The following is a 24,090-nucleotide window of genomic DNA, read 5'->3' as shown; positions in this document are numbered from 1 at the left end:
ATTGAGCCAATAGACATGCGGGCTCTTGAACACGTGTAATCCATAATTAATCCCTCACCACTTCCCCAAAGTAGCTCTTTCTTCTCCGTTTCTTCATTCAACTTCATTTTCTCCTTTCTACCCCTCCGTTTTCTACCACCACACCGTAAAAGAGAAATTAAAAAAAAAAAAACACAAAATACAAAACAGTTACAGCCGCAGGATCAGAAATTCAGTAGCTCACAACACAACTGAAGAAAAAATCAATCGCATCAATTCAGCTGTTTCCGATCCATTGGAGCCGCTGATGACGTCAAAAGTTACAGAAAGGATTGAACTGGCGAAGCTTTGTAGCTCCAAGGAATGGTCCAAAGCAATTCGAATTCTCGATTCACTTCTTGCTCAGAGTTGCGTCATTCAAGATATCTGGTCCGCTATTTTTTATAACCTTTTTTTTTTTAATTTGAACGAGCTTTATTAGATTTTTGGAGATTTATGAATGAGCTGATTGATTTTCTGAATAAAAAAATGGTCAATTTGTTTCAGTAACCGAGCATTTTGCTATAGTCAATTGGAGCTTCACAAGCATGTTATTAAGGATTGTGATAAGGCACTTCAGCTCGATCCTAAGCTTCTTCAAGCTTACATACTTAAAGGTTCTTTTCATTTTCCCTTGCATTTCAAATTAACTGCTTTTACGGGCGTATTAAGAAAAAAGCCAAAGAAATTCTAGACCTTTGAGATTGCATTTGGGATGTCGATTTTGGATATGGATATCTTCTGGTATGGCATTCCTCTCCGGGCTGTGAAGTCAACTGTTGTATTCTGAATTTACAATTTCCTAGAGGTTCTTTTTGCAATTTAGATGATTGACTAGATGAAACTCTTGTAAAGCTAGTGAACTATCGCACCTCTCGATTGTGCCCTATAATTGACAACATTGTCACGTATGCGCCAAAGTAATGGTTAGCTTTAAATGAAGTATGTATCCGATAAAGCCATTTTAAGCTTGATTGAGGTTGATAAGGTCATATTGAACTTGCATTCTCTATCCTATAGTGGTTTTGGATTGTATTTTGGAAATGATTTAACTTTTACACTGTCTGTCTGGTTGGGATAAAAAGGGAAGGGGTGGAAAATAAAGTAGGGAATAAGAATTATTCTCTCACCCTGGTAGGATTACATAAAGGAGATATTTATGTTACCATCCAAAGATTTAGTGGAAGGAGGAAAAATATATTTAATTGTCGTCCTAATTTTTTTAGTCATATTTCCTTCCTTTGATGTCGTGGGATATCCAAAAAATCTTATCAATTGTGAGAAAGAGAAGTCATAACAAGGTTTCCGAAGTCATAACGTGGTATCCGGAGGTGAACCAGCATTAGAGTAATTGTCAAAATGTACAAAGCAAATGACCCACAAACCAATTTAACCTTAGAAGCTCGACCAGCGTGCTTTGGCCCCCTCAACGCCATGGCCGTACAAGCTGACGAAGACAAATAGTTCCAGGTGGAGAGTAAATTGATGTGTTTCACTTTTGCTTCCTTTCCTTGGACCAAACATAGTGTTGCGATGAACTTCAATGCATGAATAGGGCGTGCAAAACACTTCATAACAGTTTGTATGGTTTCCTAGTTTGAACTCACCACGTTGGTAGTTGATTCCCTAATTTTCTCAGTGATTGGACTAATTAGAAAGGACAAAAAAAAGGTAGATTTCTAGGTGTGATCGGAGCTGCTCTTTATGAGTCTGCGTCTTATGCATCTGTGGAAAAACCTTATTTACACAAGTGCATCATATCTTAAACTGATAAAGTAAATAACTTCCAACAGGTCACTGAGAATAATTGGAATGGAAGTGTCATTTGCTGCTACCAATATGGATCTTACTGTCTCAAGATTCATACATTCAGAGGCAGATGATTGAATTCTAAGAGGAGCATCATTCTTGGCATGCATAAAAAGGGCAGCCCGGTGCACTAAGCTATTCACGGGTCCAGGGAAGGGTGGAACCATATTGTGTCTATTGTACGCAGCCTTACCTTCACTTTCAATAAAAGGCCATTTCCACGGCATAAACATGTGATACCTAGTATCCAGTGTTATCAAAGGCACGCTTAAACCCTGAAGCGAGGCTCAAAACATGTTGAGCGCTTCGCCTCGCGTAGCGGGCGCTTCAGTGTTGTTATCAAGGCTCTAAGCCATACTTTTCCTTGCCAACAAGCATAATCCTGAAGAGGCGACACTAAACAATTGATATTTCACTTTATTGTAAATTTTCTTCAATTGCTTTGTTCATATATTTGGTATATATTTGGTATTCATGCTTATAGATATTAGTCTTGGACTACACATGCATATTTGTAGTTTTTCTCCATTTGCGCCTTTTTTCATTAAGGCTCACGCTTTATTTGCGCTTTGCGCTTAAAACCCCAACAGACTTTAGAGTTTTTTGCGCTTTTCGCCTTTGATAACACTGCTAGTATCACAGCAGCAACTCTTACTGATAGGTCACGTAAAAAGATCAAATACATTTTTGTCTCTTGTGTGTAACTAAGCCCTCGAAATGAAGCTATATAACAATATAAGAATCTGTATTGACAATTATTCTCTAGTGTGACTTCTGTGGATTTTCCCTAGATGTGGTTCTAGCATATGCTGCAGAAATTTCAATGTTCTTAAAGCTTGAAAAAACTGGCAGTTTTATGCTAAACTGATTTTGAGTTTGAAGTATAATGTGACGAAGTTACTTGTCATTTAGGACGTGCATTATCTGCTCTTGGTAAGAAAGAAGAAGCTCTTCTAATTTGGGAGCAAGGGCATGAACATGCGGTTCATCAGTCTGCAGACTTAAAGCAGCTATTAGAGCTTGAAGAGCTGCTCAAAAATGCGAAGCAGAATATCACTGCTGCCACCGACAATCATTCTGTGGAGTCATCTGGTCCTGAATCCAATACTGGGCCTATGCTTTCTACCAAATCTGCTGAAACTTGTGATATTAGTAAGGCCTCAGATAGAAAGCTCAAAGAATGCAGCAGTGGGATGTTGGTCAGCTGTGAGAAATCAAATGATAGTTCTGTTTTACAAAATTCCTCAAGTAATAATGCCAAAAAACATAAGAAGATTGACCGTCAACCAAATGGATTGCATGAGAGACAAGCAAATGGAACCAAGAACAATTGCAAAAAGTTGGGTTATCCATCTCTGGTTTGCAGTGAATTAAGTGATGTATCTGAAGGCAGTAGGAAATCATCTGCTGTAACTAGCGAATCAAGTGAACAGTCAGAACCAAATGAGTTACAGGAAATTCTCTGTCAGTTGAATAATAAATGCGACGTTCGCCTTGAATTGACTGAAGAAGGCAAGAGAAACAAAAAATTCTGTGTTACCAGGATTAACAAGACCAAGTCAATTAATGTTGATTTTCGATTATCAAGGGGAATAGCACAGGTACACTGCCTATCTTGTGATATTAAAATGAAGACAGCACGGATTAGTTCATCGATTGATAATTTCTGCTAGTGCAGTTGGTTATTAATATGCTCTTCTTCTTTATTGAAATTCGAATAACGATAAATCAGCTGCAAGTCTCTAATTGTGCACTTACTTATACCAAATTAAGTAGGTCGGACAAGAGAAATCAATTTTTTCTTATTCTGCTATCTGCTATGAACTGGGGGTACCATGCTATGCATAGACAAGATTTTCTACAGTCTTCATGTCTGTTATGTTCACTCTGCCTATTTCAGTTGTAATTTGCTGATTACGCTCCACTTTTAATTTTTTGTGAACTAAATTGGAAGATATTGCATTTGCGCAAGCTTGAGGCAACTAAGCTCTATTTTTAGAACTCCTATTTTTCAGTTGCTAGATTTTAATTTCTAAAGCTTTTATTATTTGTCAGTGAGGATCCATCTAGCCGAGCCCTACTTGCTTGGGACTGAGGCGTAGTAGTGGTAATTGTGTACTCTTCATCGTGTATTGAACGTCATTGGAAGTCTAAAGCAACATTTCTGGTGATTTCAGGTTAACGAAGGAAGATATGGTAATGCCGTGTCCATCTTTGACCAGGTTAGCATTAGCCTTACCACTCTTAGTAGTTTACTAATTCTGCTGCTAGATGTAACTTGTGCTTTATTTTGACTTTTTCATTTTTGATTTATGGATTCACTGGAAGACTTGTGTGTGGTATGATGAACTTAATTACAGAACTTCTTCTCTTCTACCTAAAACACAGATACTAGAAGAAGATCCGACGTACCCCGAGGCACTTATCGGCAGGGGAACAGCGTTGGCATTTCAAAGAGAACTTGATGCAGCTATTGCTGATTTTACAAAGGTTTGCATTGATTTGGCATATTGAGTACTAGTTATGGTAATACTTCAGCTCCTGTTGTAAATATTTTCTATCTGCCTTTCAGGCTATACAATCAAATCCATCTGCTGGGGAGGCATGGAAACGCAGAGGGCAAGCCCGTGCTGCTTTAGGTGAATCTGCTGAGGTATGAGCCTCGTATTTTGTCTATTTATTGAGCTGCCTTTTGGGTTTTGTCATCAGGTATTCTTTTCTGTAATATTTTTTGCAAGGTCAACTTTCATTCATTTCTCCTGTGGGTGTGATACACAATGTAAATGTGTGGAATTGCTGAATTGATCACTTGTGCTATCAATTTCTGAAGCTAAATGTTCATTAATAGCAAATCAGTCTCCATTTAGACTGCTAGGGCAATTATCAAGCTGCACTTGGAAATTTTCCTTCAGATTGTGATAGCTTACAGGGTTAACGATGGAGATGAAATGGCTTCGGGTGGTCTAAGTAACCCTCAAAAGTTTTCTTGAAAAAGCTTAACTTTTAATGTGAAGGTCGTCGTCTATCCTGAGAGTGTCTTTTCTAGGCTTGAGCTGTCACGACCCAATTTCTCCTATAGGCCGTGATGACGCCAAACGTCGCCGCCAGGCAAGCCTACGGTGAACTAACTGCGTGATTACTTCTTTTAATAGGTTCCCAAGTAATTAAATTCCATTTATTAAGAAATTTGAGAAGTAGAGAGTCAAATAAATAAAACGAAAGCAGCTTGGGAACTATCCATCCTTATATCAGATAGCCAATGCTCCAGATTCAACAATAGCTCAAAACAGATCAGAAGGAACTTGGGACATCCTGTTTAGAAGGAACATGCAGGACTGGGAACTAGAAAGTCTACTGGAACTGTATGGGAGACTTGGGAACTTCTCTATGAATGAGCAAGTATCAGACAGATAACTCAGAATCTGGCTCTTACAGTGTGAAGGTAGGCTATAAACACTTTTGTTAGCAAAATGAAATTATCGACTCTTGGCCCTGGAAACTGATTTGGAAGGCAAAACTGCCCACAAAAGTCATCTGCTACTCATGGACCAATATTGATCATGGTCAAACTCCAAGATAATCTCTGTAGAAGGAGTTTCCAACTAGCTAATAGATGCTACATGTGCCAACAAAACTCAGAGTCTATTAACCATCTTCTTCTTCATTGCCCAGTAGCCACTTCCATGTGGTCTATGTTTTTTTCCATTATGGGAATAAGCTGGACCCTACCTCAAGGCATTAAGGAAGCGGTTGAAGTGTGGAACAGGTGGAAAGTTGACGGAGCCAGCAGGAAAATCTGGAAGATGATCCCTCCTTGCATCTTTTGGGTTCTTTGGACAGAGAGGAATCATAGATGTTTTGATGGAGTTTCAACTACTACTCATTTTTTGAAAGCCAAAGGTCTAGTGTACCTTTTTAGTTGGAGCAACCTCACCCCTGTAAATAGCGTTGCCTCCTATCTAGATTTTATCAGTTCACTTACTTTGACTTAGGCCATACTTTCGTTCTTGTGTTTTTTTTTGTTATTAGCTCTCCGACTGGAATTGAATCACATTGTGATGGAGCTAACAAAGGCCTATTTTGTATTTCTGCATCCTCTAGATGCCATCAATGAATCATCTTACTTCATCAAAAAAAAAATAAAAAAAAATAAAACGAAAGCAACTGAGTGCAAGCATAAATATGTAAATACTCCAAAACCATAAAGTCTACTAGAGTGTGTGCCAAGACCTGGTGTCATAAGTGTATGAGCACTAGTAGAATATACAAAAACTCTAACTACTGTCTGAAATAACATAGACTGAAAATAAGTATAAAAGAGAGGCTCTAGGTGCTGCAGAACGGCTCAGGAAGCAGCTCACCACTAGGCCTCAGGGTATGGGGGATGCGCGCCGGTGTGACCGCCAGATGTACCTGCCTCAGATCCTGCACGGTCAGTGTAGAAGTGTAGCGTGAGTACATAAACAACATGTACCCAATAAGTATCAAGTCTAACCTCGAAAAAGTAGTGACGAGAGTTCGACATTGACACTTATTATGGGCTAACAGTAAAAATATAGAAGTCCTAAATAAACATCGGTTATGTATATAATTACAACAATTCAACGAGCAGGAAATAAATAACTCTTTCACACCTGATAAATCCCAATTTAAACCTCCCAAGTCTTGAAATATCATCAAATATATATAAAATTGAACTACAAGTATTATCATGCACGATTACGCCGAGGTCGTACGGCCCGATCCAGAATAACGTGTACACTGCCGAGGGACATGCGGCACAATCCATAGATGCATCTATCTACTGCCGAGGCGTTCGGCCCGCTCCACAAGAAAAGGGGATACTTTATAAACACTTGGCTTAAAAGTTATTACCAGGCTAATACACAATTACCATTAACGGTCAAGTATTTCGCTCAAAATTCAAGTAAGTGAAATTCGGTCCTTTACAATTCCTCTAACAAGTTCCAATGTGATTTAGGCACTTTAAATAACAAGTAGGGTGCAAACATTACAAGAAATTCATGATTTGGATCCTAAACTACCCGGACATAAACATAATTAGTAGCTACGCACGGACTCTCGTCACCTCGTGCGTACGTAGCCCCCACAATTAGCAGCAATTATTAATTTAAATCACCTATGGGGTGAATTCCCTCTTACAAGGTTAGATAAGAGACTTACCTTGTCTCAAAGCTCGCTTTCCGGCCTCAAATTCACCCTAAAGCCTCAACTCGATGTCGAACAATCCGAAACTAGTCAAATGTAGTATAAGTTAATCAATATACACTCGAAAGTTAATGATTCAACTATTAGAATAATTACCCAACCCAAATTGGAATATTCCTATAATTCACCCCCGGACCCACGTGCCCGGATTTCGGAAATTTTTGAATAAAGTTGTTACCCATAACATCACGAACTAAAATATATAATTTTCACCCAATCCCATAATCATTTTCGTACTAAATCCTATTTTTATCAAAACCTAGGCTTTTCATCTAAACCCATAATTTTCACAAATTTTGTTGTTAAAATCTACCCATAATGTATGTATTTAACTCACATTGGGTAGAAATTATAGCTAGGTGGAAATCCCTCTCCAAAAGCTCCAAAATCGCCCAAGAGAATGAAAAAAATAAGTAAAAATGGTCTAAGTCCCGAAATAAATGGACTTCACTGCCTCCAGGATTTCCGCTTCTGCGGTCACTGGGCCGCATCTGCGGAACTAGGTCCGCTTCTGCGGAATTCTTCAGGCCCAGCGCTTGCCGCTTCTGCGGACGTGAGCCCGCTTCTGCGGTCGGAGCAGCGCATCTGCTGCCTTCTCGCACCTGCGGCTCCTCATCGCAGAAGCGAGTCCGCTTCTGCGGCCAAAATCACGCATCTGCGGGCTCACACCTGCGGCCAAAAGCTTGCAGGTGCGGGCACACCAGAATTGGTGCACCAGTAGCCCTTTTGAGTCCTAATTCAATTCGTGCATCGCCCGGATTGGAAAACAATACTAAAACTAAGAATCATACCCTAAATCAAATCGAATTAACTTAATAACTTCAAGTTCTTAGTCCCAGGGCCTAGCTCTAGTGGCAAATAGTGGTGGATTTGTGTCTTAGGTCTTAGGTCACAGGTTCAAGCCCCCACACCATGCAAAGCAAAGCCTGGTATTTAAGTGGAGAAGGGTAGAGGGGTGGGCCCATTATCCACCGAGTTTCGAAGGCTGCGGTTGGTCCAAAGGGATTGGCCCCAGACGGATTTCTCGGTCATCCAAAAAAAAAAAAAAGTTTACTCCTTTAGCTATCAAGAGGCTTCTGAATCATGCTTAAACTACTCGGAATGGCACCAAGTTTTGCGTGCAAGTCTTAAATCACCATACGTAACTACTTCTAGACTCGGAATCCCAAACGGACCTCGGTAACATCAAAACCTACTCCAAACCAAATTTTTAAGAACTTTAATACCTTCAAGGTGCCAACTTCCAATATTAAGCGCCGAAACGCTCCCGGGTCATCCAAAATCCGATCTGAACATACACCCAAGTCCAAAATCATCATACGAACCTATTGGAACCGTCAAATCCTGGTTCTGAGGTCGTTTACTCAAAATGTTGACCAAAGTCAAGCTTAGCCTTTTAAAGCCAAACTTAAGGAACCAAGTGTTCCGATTTCAACCCAAACCCTTCCAAGACCCAAACTAACCATCTCCGCAGTCATAGAACAGTAAAAGCACATACGGAGAGTCTTATTTAGAGGAACGGGGATTTAGAAGCAAAACGACTGGTTGGGTCGTTACATGAGCTGTATCACAGCTTATGACCATCTTCCAGTAAAAGTCAATATCTAAAATGCAATCAGGATCATAGAATAGTTCAGCTGCATGCTTTTGATCATGGGAGTTTCTTGATAGTCTATAACATAATTTAACTTTCTAATGTGTTTCATTTTAGTTTTTCTTTCCTCCAATGATCCCATTAAGAGTGATGGTACTTATGGTTAAAGACTTATCACGACCTAAAAGGTTTGGTTTCACAATAATAGTAATATGAGTGATATTGGTGTATCTAAATAAAATGATTTTTACCAGGCAATTGCAGACTTGACTAAAGCTTTGGAGTTTGAGCCAGACTCTGCCGATATCTTACATGAAAGAGGTGATTTACCGGGACTGAACTTTTCGATTTACTATGAAAGGTAGATTTGTGCTGTTAAAGTAGTTAGACATGATGTTCCTGTAAATATAACAGCATTCGAGGCATATTTACTTTCTGTAGTATTCTTTTTATGGCTGATAGATTATGCATGTGTCATTTGAAACTTCCAATGCATTAAGGCTCAGCCTCATCTTTCTTACGGGACTGAAATTTTTTATTAAGGCCTATAGGTGGTTTCATCTTGTAACTGTTTAGCATTGAATGACCTCTGGCTAACTGTTTCATAATTACTTCAGATTCAAAAAGGACATTTCGTTCTACTTGTCTCCGTTCCATCTATCATGGCAAGCACTAACTGACCTTAATTAGTGCAGGAATTGTCAATTTTAAGTTTAAAGATTTCAAAGCTGCTGTTGAAGACCTTTCTAGATGTGTAAAGTTTGATAAGGATAACAAATCTGCATATACATATTTGGTGAGTCTATGACCTCGAGTTCGGCTAATTGTTGTAGAATTTGATAACCATGTTTATCGGCATGAGTTTGAGAATATTTTTGTTGGACAAATAATGATATAATTCTGGTGGAAAAAACTGGAAAATTATCAGGGCTTGGCCTTATCCTCTCTAGGAGAATATAGAAGGGCTGAGGAGGCACATAAGAAAGCAATCCAAATTGAAAGGAATTTCCTTGAGGCTTGGGCTCATCTAGCACAGGTATCTCTGAATATATACTGAATACTCTTAATCCTATTTTCCTGCCAAGTGGAATCCTAAGACTTCTATTGGTACTGCTAATTTTGTAGTCTCTTGATGGGTTCACAAGCCCTACAATAATGTGTTTGTGTTTTTTTATTTACAAATTTCAACTGTGTGTACGTGCTTTGGTGCAGTTTATATCGTTTATTTTCTCAAAGCCCAATTTTCGTTTCTACTAGTATTTCTTTTTCAGATGTGCATGACTCTGTTCATTTATCTCATTGTTTCTGTTCTTTTCTTTATTTTTTAAATTATTTTTCGATTTTCCTTTGTTTTGTTTGGTACAAGAAATACTTGCTGCCGCCAACAAGCTGTTATAAGCTCGATGTTGGTATTTGTGTTTGCAAAAGTATACCAAGGCGAGCGATTAGAATTGACTTCACTATTTTGGAGACTTCTTCAAAATCCAGTGGAAAATACAGAAACTTGTACGGGATATTATGGGAACAGTTTTAGTTGGAACAGAAGTAGAAATTTTGAGGAAGTTTGTCCTTGTTTAATCATGGATTAAACAAGATGAGGAAGTTGCCCCTTTGATTTAGAAAATTTCCCTTTTGTTTTCCCGCTTTCTTGTTTATATAGCCTCTTTTTTCATCTGTCTGTAAACCTGAAGGTTGAGGTAATATACACTTCTTCATGTATGTTAAGAAATTCAAGAATCAAGATTTACACGGTAAGCAGACATTCAATTGCGTACAAGTGATAGAAGAGCCTAGCTCTCTTATTGATATTGTGTGACAGCACTAACTTACAGTCCTGATTGGCGAAAATGTCTGCTAGATGCTGATCAATTAGCCTTTTCTTCAACTTCTGGGTTGCAATGCTCATTTATTGTAATAGCTTTTGTTGCATTTTCAAGTAGGATCTCCCCATTAGCTGGTAGATATTATTGATATTGTTTGTTTAACTGTCAAATTAGTTGTTTACAGAAGTCCAATTCCCCTAAGTTAGAAATTTCGAAGATTCTGGAGTTGCCCTGAGCTAGTTCTTGGTTGGTTTTGAGCTAAATCACTTAATTTAGATGTGGGCAAAACAATGAAATTTCTTTCAAGATATTATTCTAATGGTGTATAATTGAACCTTATATTTCTTGGTGGCAGTTATATCAAGACCTGGCAAATTCAGAGAAGGCCTTGGAATGCCTTCATCAGCTTTTGCAAATAGATGGGAGGTAATTACTGAGCATCTCATGTTGATATTTACATATTTTTCACTGATCAAAAAAAGGTTTACTTATTTTTTGTTATCTAATCTTGAGTATTTGAATGGTGAAGTACATACTCTGTCCTTAAATCGGGAAATAGCTGATAATCCATACTCTAATTACCCTTTTTCGCTGAAAGGTATGCAAAAGGATATCACCTGCGTGGGCTGCTACTTCATGGAATGGGAGAGCATAGGTACATATCTTATGTTCTTATATACTAAAGGCAGTAAAATATGCAATCTCTATGGTATTGATTTGTGGGATTTTCCTTCTGAAAATTTTCACTGTCCTGAGTTTTCTTTTTACCTTTTTTCCATGTTTGCTTTATCATAATCCTCTTTCACTGAAAGATGTAGCCGGGGTTAACAGCTTATATATACTGTTACAGGAATGCTATAAAAGATTTATCAATGGGGTTGGCTATTGATAGTGCAAACGTTGAATGCTTGTATCTACGAGCTTCATGCTATCATGCTATTGGAGAATATAAAGAAGCAGTATGAGAGCTCTCAAACTCATCTCTTGTGACTTTAAATGTTCATAATTATATAAGGTGCTTGTTGTCTCCATTTTCAGATTGTCGATTCTGATTTTGTGCTGTAGGTCAAGGACTATGATGCTGCTTTAGATCTTGAATTAGATTCTATGGAAAAGTTTGTGCTTCAATGCTTGGCGTTCTATCAGGTAATAACTTTTGGTATGCCAGACTTCCGCCATCCAGGTGGTTCAGTCTTATGCCTGTTGCACTAATTTCTTTTTGCTTTCTAAGTCTTGGCATCTTTATAACTGTCTAGATGTTACCTTGCTGGAATAAAAATCAATTGGACGAGGTAGATGTCAAATTTAAGATTTGTCTTTTGGGGTTGTTAGCCATTTTAGTAGTTGCAATATTACACTTACTTCAGTTAGTAGTAAGAATATTTAGCAATGTTATATTTACCCTCATACTGTTCAAACGGTAGCGAAGTTTCTGAGTTCTGACTGCTATTTTGTTCCCTTAAGCCACTGTTGGACGTCAAAGCAAGAGATGAGGGTGCAGGTGAAAAAAGCCATGCACGGCTTGGTTTAAGCTTGATTATGATTGAGTTTTTAGGCTGCTAGAAAGTTCAAACCTAGCATAAATGTCCCTACCAAAAGCTCAAGCTGACCGATACTAGCTTTCGAACCTAGTTAGCTGATGTTTTTCTCACTTTAGTATAACATAAACGGTAAAATCCGCATTTTCTACCCTTACCATTTAATAATCATGTGCCAACTCTTTTCATTCTAGTTATGTTGTCACGACCCGAAATTCCCACCTTCTGGACCTTGATGACGCCTAACATTTCACTTGCTAGGCAAGCCAACGTTAGAATAATCTTAACCATTTTTAAACAATTTAAATTAAATGGAAGTCAGTTGCTGAAATAAAGTGCGGAAGACCATAACTACCGAATTATCAAAATACACCCCCGAATCTGGTGTCACAAGTGCACGAGCTACTAGAATGATACAAATAAAGGTCTGAATAAAATTCAAGCTGTTTGAAAGATAATACACAACTAAGATAAGATAGAAGGGGACTTCAAAACTGCGAACGATGTGCAGTTATACCTCAAGTCTCCTCTGGGTAGCTGAATCCGAGCAAGTCTATGGTACGCCGCTGGGACCAACTCCAAAATCTGCACAAGAAGTGCATAGTGTAGTATGAGTACAACCGACCCCATATACTCCGTAAGTGTTGAGCCTAACCTCGACGAAGTAGTGACGAGGCTATGACAGGACACATATGTAAACAACCTGTACAAGTATATACAAATACGAAGCAACAATAATACAATAAATAACACTTTATAAATTTGGGAGGGAACATGCGAAGGGGGATGATATAATAATTTCAGCAGGAGAAGTATCACTTAGCAGCCAATTAATTCCTCAACAATAAAATGAGCAACTGATAATATGAAAATGTCACGGCACCACCCTTCGTACTTTTACTCTCATTCTCCCATAAATTTATAAATAAATAATAAGATTGGCATCACCCTTCGTGCTTTAACTCTCTTTGGGCACGACATCACCCTACGTGCTTTAACTCTCTTCTGGCACGGCATAACCCTTCGTGCTTTTACACTCTTTAAAAATGACACGACATCACCCTTCGTGCTTTAACTCTCTTCCTCACTTCATAATTCAATAAATAATAATGTGAAATTGGCACGGCATCACCCTTCGTGCTTTTACACTCTTCCGAATTTAAATGCAGGGATATATACTTATCAATCAATTCAGTACCAGAATACCGACTTCACCTTCCAAAATATTCAACAATAATTAAACTAGCAATAATCTCATGAAAATGATCAAATAAACAATAATAACTTAAGCAGGAATATCTTAATTAAATAGGCAATTATTCACAATAAACAAATTCCACCCGCATGCTTTGACTCAACCACAACGCATAAGTACTCGTCACCTCACATATACGTTGTTCCCGCACATTAAATCACGTAGCAAATAGACAAATAAGTCCTACTCACTCAAGTCAAGGTTAACCACGACACTTACCTCGCTTTGCATCCAACTCAAGATTCCAATAAACCTTTGCCTCGTGAATTGGTGTCCGAATGCTTCAAATCTAGTCACAAACAATTCAATATACTCAACACGAATCGTAGGAATTAATTCCTCCGAAATTCATTTTAAAAATCGACAGTGGGACCCACATCTTGAATCCCGAAAAAACTCACGAAAACCAAACACCCGTTCCGATACGAGTTCAACCATACAAAAATTATCGAATTCCGATATCGGATTGGCTTTCAAATCTTCATTTTACATTTTTGGAAGATTTTATAAAAATCCCAATTTCTTCCATTAAATCCGAAATAAACGATGAATATTGATATGGATTTATGAAATGTAATCACTTTCGGATATAGAATACTTACCCAAGTCGAAATAGTGAAAAATTCCTTTGGAATCGCCTAAATCCGAGACTCAAAACTCAAAAATGAGTAAAAATGGCTAACTTCCGATTTTATGAGTTTTGTCCAGCATATTCGCACCTGCGGACTCGCATTTGCGAGACAAAACTCGCATTTGCGGAACAAGGCATCCTGCCCAGTGGCCGCATCTGCGCCCAGAAATGTCGCACCTGCGACATCGCAGAAGCGCTCCGGTGACCGTAGAAGCGCTCCAGTGACCGCAAAAGCGCTCTAGTGACCGCAGAAGCGGTCTGCCTCGTAGAAGCGGCTCGACCATCGCAGAAGCGGTTGCGCACCTGCGCTAATTTCTCCGCAGAAGCGGAGCTCGGCAGGGCTGTCCAATGTTGTAGAAGCGACTGGAATTCCGCAGGAGCGACCATGCACCTGCGCACAGAATGTCGCAAGTGCGACGCATCAGAACCAGCACTGGGCAGCAGGTTCCAATTGCTCCGTGGCTCGTCCGAAACTCATCCGAGCCACTCGGGACCTCGTCCGAATATTCCAACAAGTCCAGAAACATAATACGGACTTACTTGGGGTTTCAATTCACGTCAAACAACACTAAAATTACAATTCACACCTCGATTCGGACTTATGAGTTTCAATTTTTATCAATTTATAAAATTTGTGCCGAAACATGTTAAATGAATCCGGAATGACTTCAAATTTGGCGCACAAGTCATAAATGACATAACGAAGCTACTCCAATTTCCAGAATCGGGTTCTGACCCCGATATTAATAAAGTGAAATCCACGGTCAAACTTTGGAATCTATAAGCTTTTAAACTTCCAATTTTCAACAAATGGCGATAACTCAAGCTAGGGACTTCCAAATTAAATTCCGGGCATACGCCCAAGTCCCAAATCATGATACGGACCTACCGGGACTGTCAAAACACTGATCCGGGTCCGTTTGTTCAAAATGTTGACCGAAGTCAACTCAGTTGAGTTTTGAAGCTCCATTTCACATTTTAATCCATTTTTCACATAAAAACTTTCCGAAAAATTATACGGACTGCGCACGCAAGTCGAGGAGCGATGAATAGTGCTTTTCGAGGTCTTATAACACAAAAATGAATGTTTAAATTAAAGATGACATTTTGGGTCATCACATATGTGCTGCTCTTCTCCTTCCTCACTCTCTTGCAAATAACCTCCTCTCGTAGATGCCGAGACCTCCTCGCTATTATCAAGAGTCACCAATTGATCTCTCTATCTCTGTAACTATTTCTCCATTATCTGTTTCTGTTTGAATAACCTATGTTTTACTTTTCAATATTTTTCTTTTGCAGAAAGAAATTGCATTATACTCAGCGTCAAAGATCACCGGTGAATTTTGTTGGTTTGATATTGATGGAGATATTGATCCACTCTTCAAGGTAATGCCTAAAAAGAGAATATAATGCTTAGTTAATCTATTTCTAGAGCCTGAGGATACATTTTGATAGCATCGCTCATTAGAAAAAAAAAAGGAAACATTCTGGTAGCAAGTGGACCACCTCGATCTGAGAGCAGCTTTATGATATAGCAAAAAGTACTATCTGGTGGGAATTACATAGAACTTTGAAGGTGTGCAGAGAACCAGGAGAACGAAGGAAGTTGAAAGAAATAAGGCCATACTGATTTGAATTGAATTCTAAGCTTCCCTGAATTCTCGTTAAAGTACAACTCTCTCAAAGCAGTAGTACATTTCTCCATATCATATAACATGCTTATTCACTATTATTTGGCATTTGTATGCATTCACGTTAACAGTCTTATCTTGGGGGTCTAAAGTGGTAAATACCTCTATGAAGTGAATTGTCACCTGAAAAGTGCATTTGTTGGCAGTGAATTCCTTATCTTAAAAATGATTTATTTCCACTGACTTTGTGTTCTTATGCTTCTTTCGTAATTCTTCCCTTTTCCTTCTTTCTGTTCGCAGGAGTATTGGTGCAAAAGGCTGCACCCAAAAAATGTGTGTGAAAAGGTCTACAGGCAACCTCCGTTAAAAGAATCTTTGAAAAAAGGAAAGCGAAGAAAGCAAGAATTTACTTTCACCAAGCAAAAAACTGCCCTTCTACAGGCTGCAGATTCTATCGGCAGGAAGATCCAGTATCATTGCCCTGGTTTCTTGCATAATAGGCGCCAGGTAATTCTAAAAGAGTTAAATCTTTAGTTAACTATCATCTTTTTTTTAATCCCGGCGTTCTATGTTTTCCTTGAGAAACCAGGTTGTGATTTCCCATTGCTTTTAGATACCTTTTTATGCTGTGCATTCACATCTATGCTGGAGTTTTCTTAGATAGATGATGAGAGAATTGAAGGAAAGGATGCAAATGTTATCAGAAGCTTTTGTTTGTGTTGGAAGCCTTTTAATTGGGGCATTTGGGACTAATATGCAAATACGAAGAGAGTTCTTGTTACAAGAATGATGCCTTTATATTCACACTCGAAGTTTTCTCTCCAGCTTCTGCTCTACACACACTGTGTTTTCCATTCCTTGCTTAGTCACATTCCATGAAAAAAAATTTAAAGAACTCATCTTAAATGAGATAATGTTCTATGGTTGCCTTTCATCAGAAATATTTTCACTATCTGTGGACTAGTGTTCTATCTTCTCCGTTGCACAGAAAACAAGATTTAGATCTTAAAGAAAAATTTAACATTTTATACTTCACTGTTTGTATGATAACTTCTCTAACTATGTGGCTTAGTGGTCAATGAAGTGGGTTGAGAACCATGAGGTCTCAGGTTCAAATCCTAGTAGAGGCAAGAACACTAGGTGATTTCTTCCCATATGTCCAAGCCTTGGTGACAGAGTTACCCGATACCTGGTAGGAGGTAGCAGGTAAATTGTGGAATTAGTCGAGGTGCGCACAATCTGGTCGGCACACTACGGTTATCCCAAAAAAGAAAAAAAGATTAAGATCACTGTCAAGTCTACATTTCTAGTGAAACAAATGTCTAAAATGAATAACATGCAACTAATAAAAAATATTTATAGATGTGAAGATTTCCACTGAATAATGTTAAAGTAAAAATTGCAAACTTTATATATTCATTTAGTACAAAAAGAGATGAAGGCAACTTATAGAGTAAAAGCTGATATAACAATCCTCATTGTTACTGCAAAGCATCTGCCAAGTCATCCCGAGGAAAAGAGAGAATAGGGGAACTACTTTTCCTTGTCCTTTATTCCCTTCATGTTTGAGTTGACCACTTAACCATTTCTTTAACAAAAAATGACACTTTAAAATGTTCTATTATTCTTTTAGCTAGTATATCTAAGCACCACTGAATTAGTTGTACTAGATGTTTTCTCATCGCAAAAAGTTAAATGTTGATTTGGTTTTGACTTTTTGACCAATGATGGGTCTTCTGCATTGGCATAGGCATGTCTAGCATCATACCAACTATTGGAGATAAATGAGTAATTGAAAACACACATCAAATATTAAATGCTAACTACTAGAAATCTGAGCAGAGCAGAAACTGTAAATATACAAGAATTATTCAAGACAATGAGTTCTGGGAATAACTTTTAATAGATGAAGTGATAGGTTTCCTAAGTAAGGCTTGGCTTTCAAAGCACCACTTCACCATAATTTACAATACAGACCTGATAAGGACTAAAGCTTCCAAGAATATTGGCAACTTTAATCCTCAACCTCCTAAAATTTAGACAATCTCCATCCTGTCATCCCTTTGATAGTGTTATATATCAAAATGGCTTGTAAACTGCTTGAGTTATTCTCTTGATGGAGGAACAAATAACTATTGGAGCGGTTTGAGGTGGCATTCCGCATCGTTTGGTTTGTCCAGACGTCTTACTTTAGGCTGTAAGTTCAATTGATACATGATGCAGTGGGGGTGGTTAAACATATAGAAGTTTATTTTGTGCTACAGGCCATGTCTAAGATTGATCCTGCCTCACTTTTGGAGGAGACGACTTATAAGAAGCAGTTGGGCTTCAGATTCTAATCGTGTATGTTGTGGGACAATTTCCTTTGTCATCTGTGACGCTCTTTGTAGTTATTTGGATAAGTTAGTTTGTGCAATGGTAGTAAACTGTAGTATTAGGTTGTGCCTTTCCATACCTGTGTTGCTTTTCCATGATCAAAATTTCGCCTTTAGACCTTATGATTGACATTCTTTTCTTTTTGCAATTTATATATGATATAAGTATGTTGATTGCAGATGATGAGTTTGTAATTTTTTGTGAAAGTCGACACTATCTTTTGTTAGTTGATATGTTATTCACATGCTGTTCTTTTAGCTACAAACATGCTTTGTGCGTTCTTGTTATTCTTTCATCCAAATCTGAGAATATTTTTGCAATTATCAGCACCGCATGGCCGGATTAGCTGCTATTGAGATAGCACAAAAAGTCTCAAAAGCTTGGCGTGCGTTACAAGCTGAATGGAGAAACTCAACTAAAGGCACAACAAAGTCTGGGAAGAGACTCAGGAGAAGGGAAAAAGTAAATTCACTTAGCGTAAACAGAGGTGGAGCTGGTTGTAGCACCAGCAGCTCCTCAGAAACATCTACTTCATACAGTTTGATTGACGATAGATCAACTGGGCGTTCTACAATGTCATGGAACCAGTTGTATTCATTGGCTGTCAAATGGAGACAAATATCTGAACCATGTGATCCAGTGGTGTGGATTAACAAGTTAAGGTAGTCCACCTTGTTTTCCCTTATTCCCTTAACCGAGCGTTAGTGCACTGAATTTTATTTAGCTATTAAAGGTTATTGAATCTATACTTGGTCTCAGCATTTTAACAAATACATTTTCCAAGTTCTTTTTAAATTTAAGTGCATAAAGATTATTAAAATAACTCGCTTCGCCTCGAGCATGAAAACCCCCCTCCTCAACTTGCTTCACTCGATCCTTTAGTTCTACGTTCCAGCTCTTTTTTTATTGGTGGTGTTGCACTTCACTCTCATATGGAGTACTCGTGGATTTGTGATTTTTATTTTACTTTTTGACTTATCAAAAGAAAAAAAGAAGAAGATTGCAGTATATAAGAAGACTCTTGAAGTTTGGTGGTTTCAGCTTCTGGAGGACTGTAAACCAATGTCACCTAGGCTAGTCTAAGCTATTCAAGAAACTAGACCAAAACCAAATCCGAACACTCCTGTTGGTTCTTTTGGTACTATCATCTATATATCTTGTATGGAAAAGGTCCTGATTTTAGTCTTATGCGTCAATATATGGAGGGAATCCACATTATATTTGCTCAATCTCTATGTTGCATGGGTATGTATACGAAAACTGTACTTTGTTTCAGTACAATTCGACAATGAATTATTTTGAAACCACAAGCATCATTTTTTTTCCTCATTATATATTTACATTCTAAATGATATTGTAAGAAGCATTATGATTATTGAAGACAAAAGTGGAAAAGTAGAAATGGTAAACTTCATTAGTGAAATTGCCCAGTCATTATTTGAAACTGTAAAAAGAGGAATTTTGCTGCATTGCAGACTTGATTGACCAAATTTTCTTAATGACAAAGTTAAAACCATAGTTTAAAGCTGTGTTTTGGCCCCAAATGTTTTCAATTCAACCCAAAGGCACCTTATATTTTAATAAGGCTATTTGTAAGTAAAAAGTTTGAAAATATTGATTATTTTTTTAAATCATACAGTGCCGAATTCTATGTGAACCCTCAGCGTATCATATCAGATACTGTATGTGTACCCACACACTGTCCAAATTCACTCTTAGGAGAAAATTTAGAGATGCACTTGTTTGATGGTATTTAAGGTAGATTCTTTGTATTGTTCCACATTTGCTGCTTATTCGCAGTTTTTTGACAACCATGGTGTCCGGGCCAGCTTGCACGCACCTCGACTAATTCCACGGGATACATGCAGTGGCAGATGTAGTGTAGTATCAATGGGTTTAGCTGGACCCATAACTTTTAACGCGGGGTAAAATTTTATATGTTAAAATTCATTAAAATTACAAAAATAGCAGATATGAACCCATAACTTTAAAAATATAATAGGTTCAATGCTAAAAACTTTAAAAGTTGAACCCATAGTATTTAAATCCTGGATCCGCCTCTGGATACATGCTGCCTCCCACCAGCAACAAATACTAGGTAACTTTGTCCACCAAGGCTTGGATAGATGGGAAGAAATCCGCCTAGTGTTTTTGCCTCTGCTGGGATTTATTGCTTATTCGCATATTAGACGAGAGAACATGCTCTCTCTGACACCAGCGAGAAGGACCGTGTTAGACGGAACAGACTTTTCATCTATGCTTCTCAAAATCCAAGTCTAATTTTTAATATGTTGCTTTATCTTTACTTTCTGCTGAGATTCCCGTCTTTTTGCGTAGTGAGGAATTCAATTCTGGATTTGGGTCTAACACTCCTCTTGTTCTCGGTCAAGCCAAAGTTGTTCGCTACTATCCCAATTTTCAGAGGTAATAGCTTAACATTTCTGATTAAGTATAGGTGTATTTCTTTACTGTTTTTTGGGTGTAATGTGATTGTTGCAAATGATACTGATGCCATGACTGACCTTTGGAGCTCGTTACACTATTTGTAGTTGATGCTACTCTTGTAATTACTTTACAGTACCTTCTTGCCGCTGGCCATCACATCAATAAATTGCTTTTTACGGTCAAATAGCTTAACCTTTCTGATTTGTATTGGCTCCTTCTCAAGGTTCTTATTGTCTGTCAATGTTCAGAACCTTGACTGTTGCCAAGGCTGTTATTAAGGAGAAGAAATCAGTGTTCAACAAGGAAGACAAGATAATTGATCTTTCTGAAGAGCGGAAATTGCAGGAAGTGAGTTTGTTTGCTTATGACCTTAGTTCAATCTTTTGCAATGTTGTACCTTTTGCACTTGTATAGTTTTTGGTGGTTGATAATTGGTTTTCTTGGTTCTTGTCAAAATACTAAATATATAGCATCTCCCATGACAATAAATCCAGCAAGTTGAGAAATCTTTATTAGCTGATTTTATATTGGTCACATTTCTTCCTTAGATGTATCTGAATGGCTCTCTAAAATCCAACTAGTAGTACCTTCCGTCCAAATATTTTAAGATGGAAAACTGCAAAAGCAACTTCATGTGTATGAAACTTGAAACTGGCTGCTTATTAATCTCTTCTTTCTCAGTATCACTATCCTTTTGGGAGCTTTTTTGTGTTCTCACCTTTTAGATGTCCACTTGCTAGGATTAAATTTTTTGTTGCCATGCTTTTTTTTCTTCTGGGTGGTAATTAACAGCTGTGCTGTACTTTGCAGATAATGACTGCAGAATCCAGCTCTGATCTTTACAGAGTTGTTGGTCAAGACTTTTGGTTGGCCACCTGGTGTAACAGTACGGCACTTGAAGGGTACTTTTTTTAAAATTTGTAGTCCTATTTATACTGTATAGCAGCATGTCACTCTTGAATACTTTCTCTCAGCAGGATCTTCTTCTTCTAATTTTCCCTCCTTTCTTATTGATTGATCAGGAAGCGTCTTGAAGGAACAAGGATCACTCTTGTGAAAATGTAGAACACCCTCTAGCCTTATTGGAATTCAACCTTTTGTGTGTGGAGAGGGAGGGGGTGACTTGAGTAAATTATTGCTTATATTAGTTCAATGTTTCTTACTGCTTGTCAACTCTTATTGTTCCTTCCAGGGGTGAGATTGGTTACGACTTTGCAATTAGAACACCTTGTACACCTGCTAGATGGGATGACTTTGATATGGAGATGACATCCGCCTGGGAGGTATCCCCTATTTTTTACCTAGAAAGCCATTTTCTGCTGCCAGGACATAGTTTTTGGACATTTAAAAGCAATTTAACATGATGTAAGACAGTAGACATATAAATACTTTACAGTGCAATTTTGCATAGTATATTCATCTTGTGCCTGCTAAGAGATTGGTCAGTGAAGTCTTACAATAAGCCTATATTAGTCATGGGAAATGTTCTCATTAGACTACTCACTTTTAAGAGATTTATCCATCCTGTGCCTGCCCAGAGAGTGGTCAGTGAAGTCTTACAATTAAGCCTATATTAGTCTGATCGAGAATGTGTTCATTAGACTCACTTGTATAGGAGATTTTCTCTCTCCCTATATATATACACACATATACATATATATGTATATATATAGCACGGCCACAGCCTTGATAGGAAGGTGTGGAGGTTGAAGATTAGGGTAGTAGGGTAGTTAGTTTAGTGTTCTCCCTGTCATACTACCTGTCATTTCTTTCATTGCGGTCACCGGATTATTTGGTTGTTATTTATGCTGCTTTTACATGTTTTCTCACTGTTGCGCTTCTTGTTTTTCTCTTATTTAACGTGGTGCTTATGCTTCTCTGAGCCGAGGGTCTATTGGAAATAGCCTCTCTATCTCCACAAGGTAGGGGTAAGGTTACGTACACACTACCCTCCCCATACCCCACTATGTGGGATTATACTGGGTTCGTTGTTGTTATATATAGCACGGCCACATATGTCAGCTGTAGTAATGAGCCTTTTCCGGCCTGAGACATTTCTAAAAGTAATCATTATAACTGATAAGATCCTGGGCTTTTGTGAGTATCATCTTCGTGATGGTTTGGTGTCTATTTCTTACTTGAACATGTTCATAGACCTACTATTTCAGGCTGCCATTCATTTGCAATTATTGCTTACTTCGGTTTGTGTAGTTTACTTTGTCTTCCCTTTTCTTCTCTTTATTGGTTCTTGAGACACATGTGCGGCTTCTGTTTGGGATTTAAATGATAGTGTTCTAGTTAACTTAGTTGAATACAAAATGGTTATGCAGGCGCTTTGCGATGCTTACTGTGGTGAGAATTATGGGTCAACAGATTTTGATGTGCTTGAAAATGTGAGAGATGCAATCTTAAGGATGGCATATTACTGGTAAGGCATATTAACTTTTTGATTGTTTGATCTCAAGTGTAGGCTTAAATTTGGCTGATAATTGTTGCAGGTACAATTTCATGCCGCTTTCCAGAGGAACTGCTGTTGTCGGGTTCATAGTTTTGCTTGGATTACTCCTAGCTGCTAATATGGAGTTCACAGGAAGCATTCCAAAAGGTCTGCAGGTGGATTGGGAAGCCATCCTGGAGTTTGACCCGAGTTCTTTTGTAGATTCTGTAAAGAGGTGGTTGTACCCATCTCTCAAAGTCAGCACATCCTGGAAAACTTACCCAGATGTCACATCAACATTTGAGACGACTGGATCAGTTGTTGCTGCTCTGAGCTCCTATTCAGACTGAGGGAGATACGTCATTTATTGGTAAGTCGCTTTATATATGCAGGAAACGAATTTCTCTACTCTGTTCTGGCTGGATTTTTAAGTTTGCTGTTTGTAGTTCAGCAAAATGTGGAGCACGTCCTTGTGTGTATTGGTTTTCCTCCTCGTATATCACCTCTCCAATTTTAATATTCAATTTTACTAAGACCATGCACTTGACAGGGGCAGATTCTTAATCTACTCGACAAAGAGGTGCGTGCGCAATACACTTCAAATGAGGTTCTTCTAGTCTTTTAGGCCACCAGCACCGTAGGCTTGAAGGTGTTGGTAGCTACAAAGACTAGAACCCTCATTTGGGGGCTGTGGTGCTAAGCATAAGGATTGTTCCGTCAACTGGATGTTTTTGGCCTGTCAAGTGTAGTGTCATTAGAATGAAAACGAAGGAAATTACTTAAAGTTTAAGTGGTAAAAGTATGGGGTACAGTACTAGCACATTAAACCACTAGGACATGAATGCAATTTGGCTTTGGTAGTTCCTGTTCTAATGAACCTTTGGACAAGGGCAAGGTTCCTGAGCCCTAAAGCTGCTCTTAACTTGTTCTAAGTTTTGCAATTCTTTTTGTTGGTGAGAACAATGTTAAATGTTTCAACTAAATGTGAGGTTGCAACTACTTTAGTGGATTACCTCTTTTTGACATCTTAACTTTCCCATATATTCCCTGCAAATAGGTTTCATCTGAGATAATTTATCTGGAGGAATTTCACTGGTGCATTACCGGACTTCTTGATCCTGTAACGGATGAATTGAGGCGAGAGGTTTTTACATTATTGCCATAGTCCAAGTGTACCATTACTTGTGAGATGTATATTTGTTGTGTTGTGTATGATCTACCACCTCATTTTTCCTTTCTTTTAGATTACCATGTTAGATTTCAGGATGCTTATTTAAAAAGAATAATAAATGGGTCTTCTAGTC

General features: G+C 38.2%; 1 protein-coding gene across 3 annotated transcripts; it reads left to right on the top strand.

Annotated features, from left to right (window-relative positions):
• On the top strand, positions 1-24,090 carry LOC107791960 (suppressor of RPS4-RLD 1). Of its 3 annotated transcripts, none has more exons than XM_016614123.2 (24): positions 1-408; positions 526-635; positions 2,740-3,428; positions 4,005-4,049; positions 4,216-4,317; positions 4,400-4,480; positions 8,905-8,971; positions 9,346-9,446; positions 9,579-9,686; positions 10,829-10,899; positions 11,072-11,128; positions 11,324-11,432; positions 11,539-11,619; positions 15,197-15,283; positions 15,829-16,035; positions 18,232-18,566; positions 20,242-20,328; positions 20,598-20,697; positions 21,160-21,251; positions 21,372-21,410; positions 21,542-21,632; positions 22,680-22,777; positions 22,848-23,156; positions 23,337-24,090. In XM_016614123.2, exons 1-23 carry the CDS (start codon positions 287-289, stop codon positions 23,134-23,136), a joined length of 3,168 nt encoding a protein of 1,055 aa, XP_016469609.1. In that variant the 5' UTR covers positions 1-286; the 3' UTR covers positions 23,137-23,156; positions 23,337-24,090. The 3 variants fall into 3 exon arrangements, with proteins under 3 accessions (XP_016469609.1, XP_016469608.1, XP_075090631.1); XM_016614122.2 differs by having other exon boundaries at positions 79-408; positions 23,844-24,090; XM_075234530.1 differs by lacking the exons at positions 1-408; positions 526-635 and adding an exon at positions 1,882-2,006 and having other exon boundaries at positions 23,844-24,090.

This window comes from Nicotiana tabacum, chromosome 17 (genome assembly GCF_000715075.1).
Source record: "Nicotiana tabacum cultivar K326 chromosome 17, ASM71507v2, whole genome shotgun sequence".
Classification (NCBI taxonomy): domain Eukaryota; kingdom Viridiplantae; phylum Streptophyta; class Magnoliopsida; order Solanales; family Solanaceae; genus Nicotiana; species Nicotiana tabacum.
Note: the sequence above shows the minus strand (reverse complement) of the source record. Positions and strands in the feature narration are given on the sequence as shown.

Bases quoted from the DNA above. Each gene is read 5' to 3' on its own strand.
- LOC107791960 (XM_016614123.2), top strand. From the start codon at position 287: ATGACGTCAAAAGTTACAGAAAGGATTGAACTGGCGAAGCTTTGTAGC. The intron at 3,429-4,004 runs GTACACTGCCTA...TGGTGATTTCAG, and splicing joins TATCAAGGGGAATAGCACAG to GTTAACGAAGGAAGATATGG. The intron at 20,329-20,597 runs GTAATAGCTTAA...GTCAATGTTCAG, and splicing joins TACTATCCCAATTTTCAGAG to AACCTTGACTGTTGCCAAGG.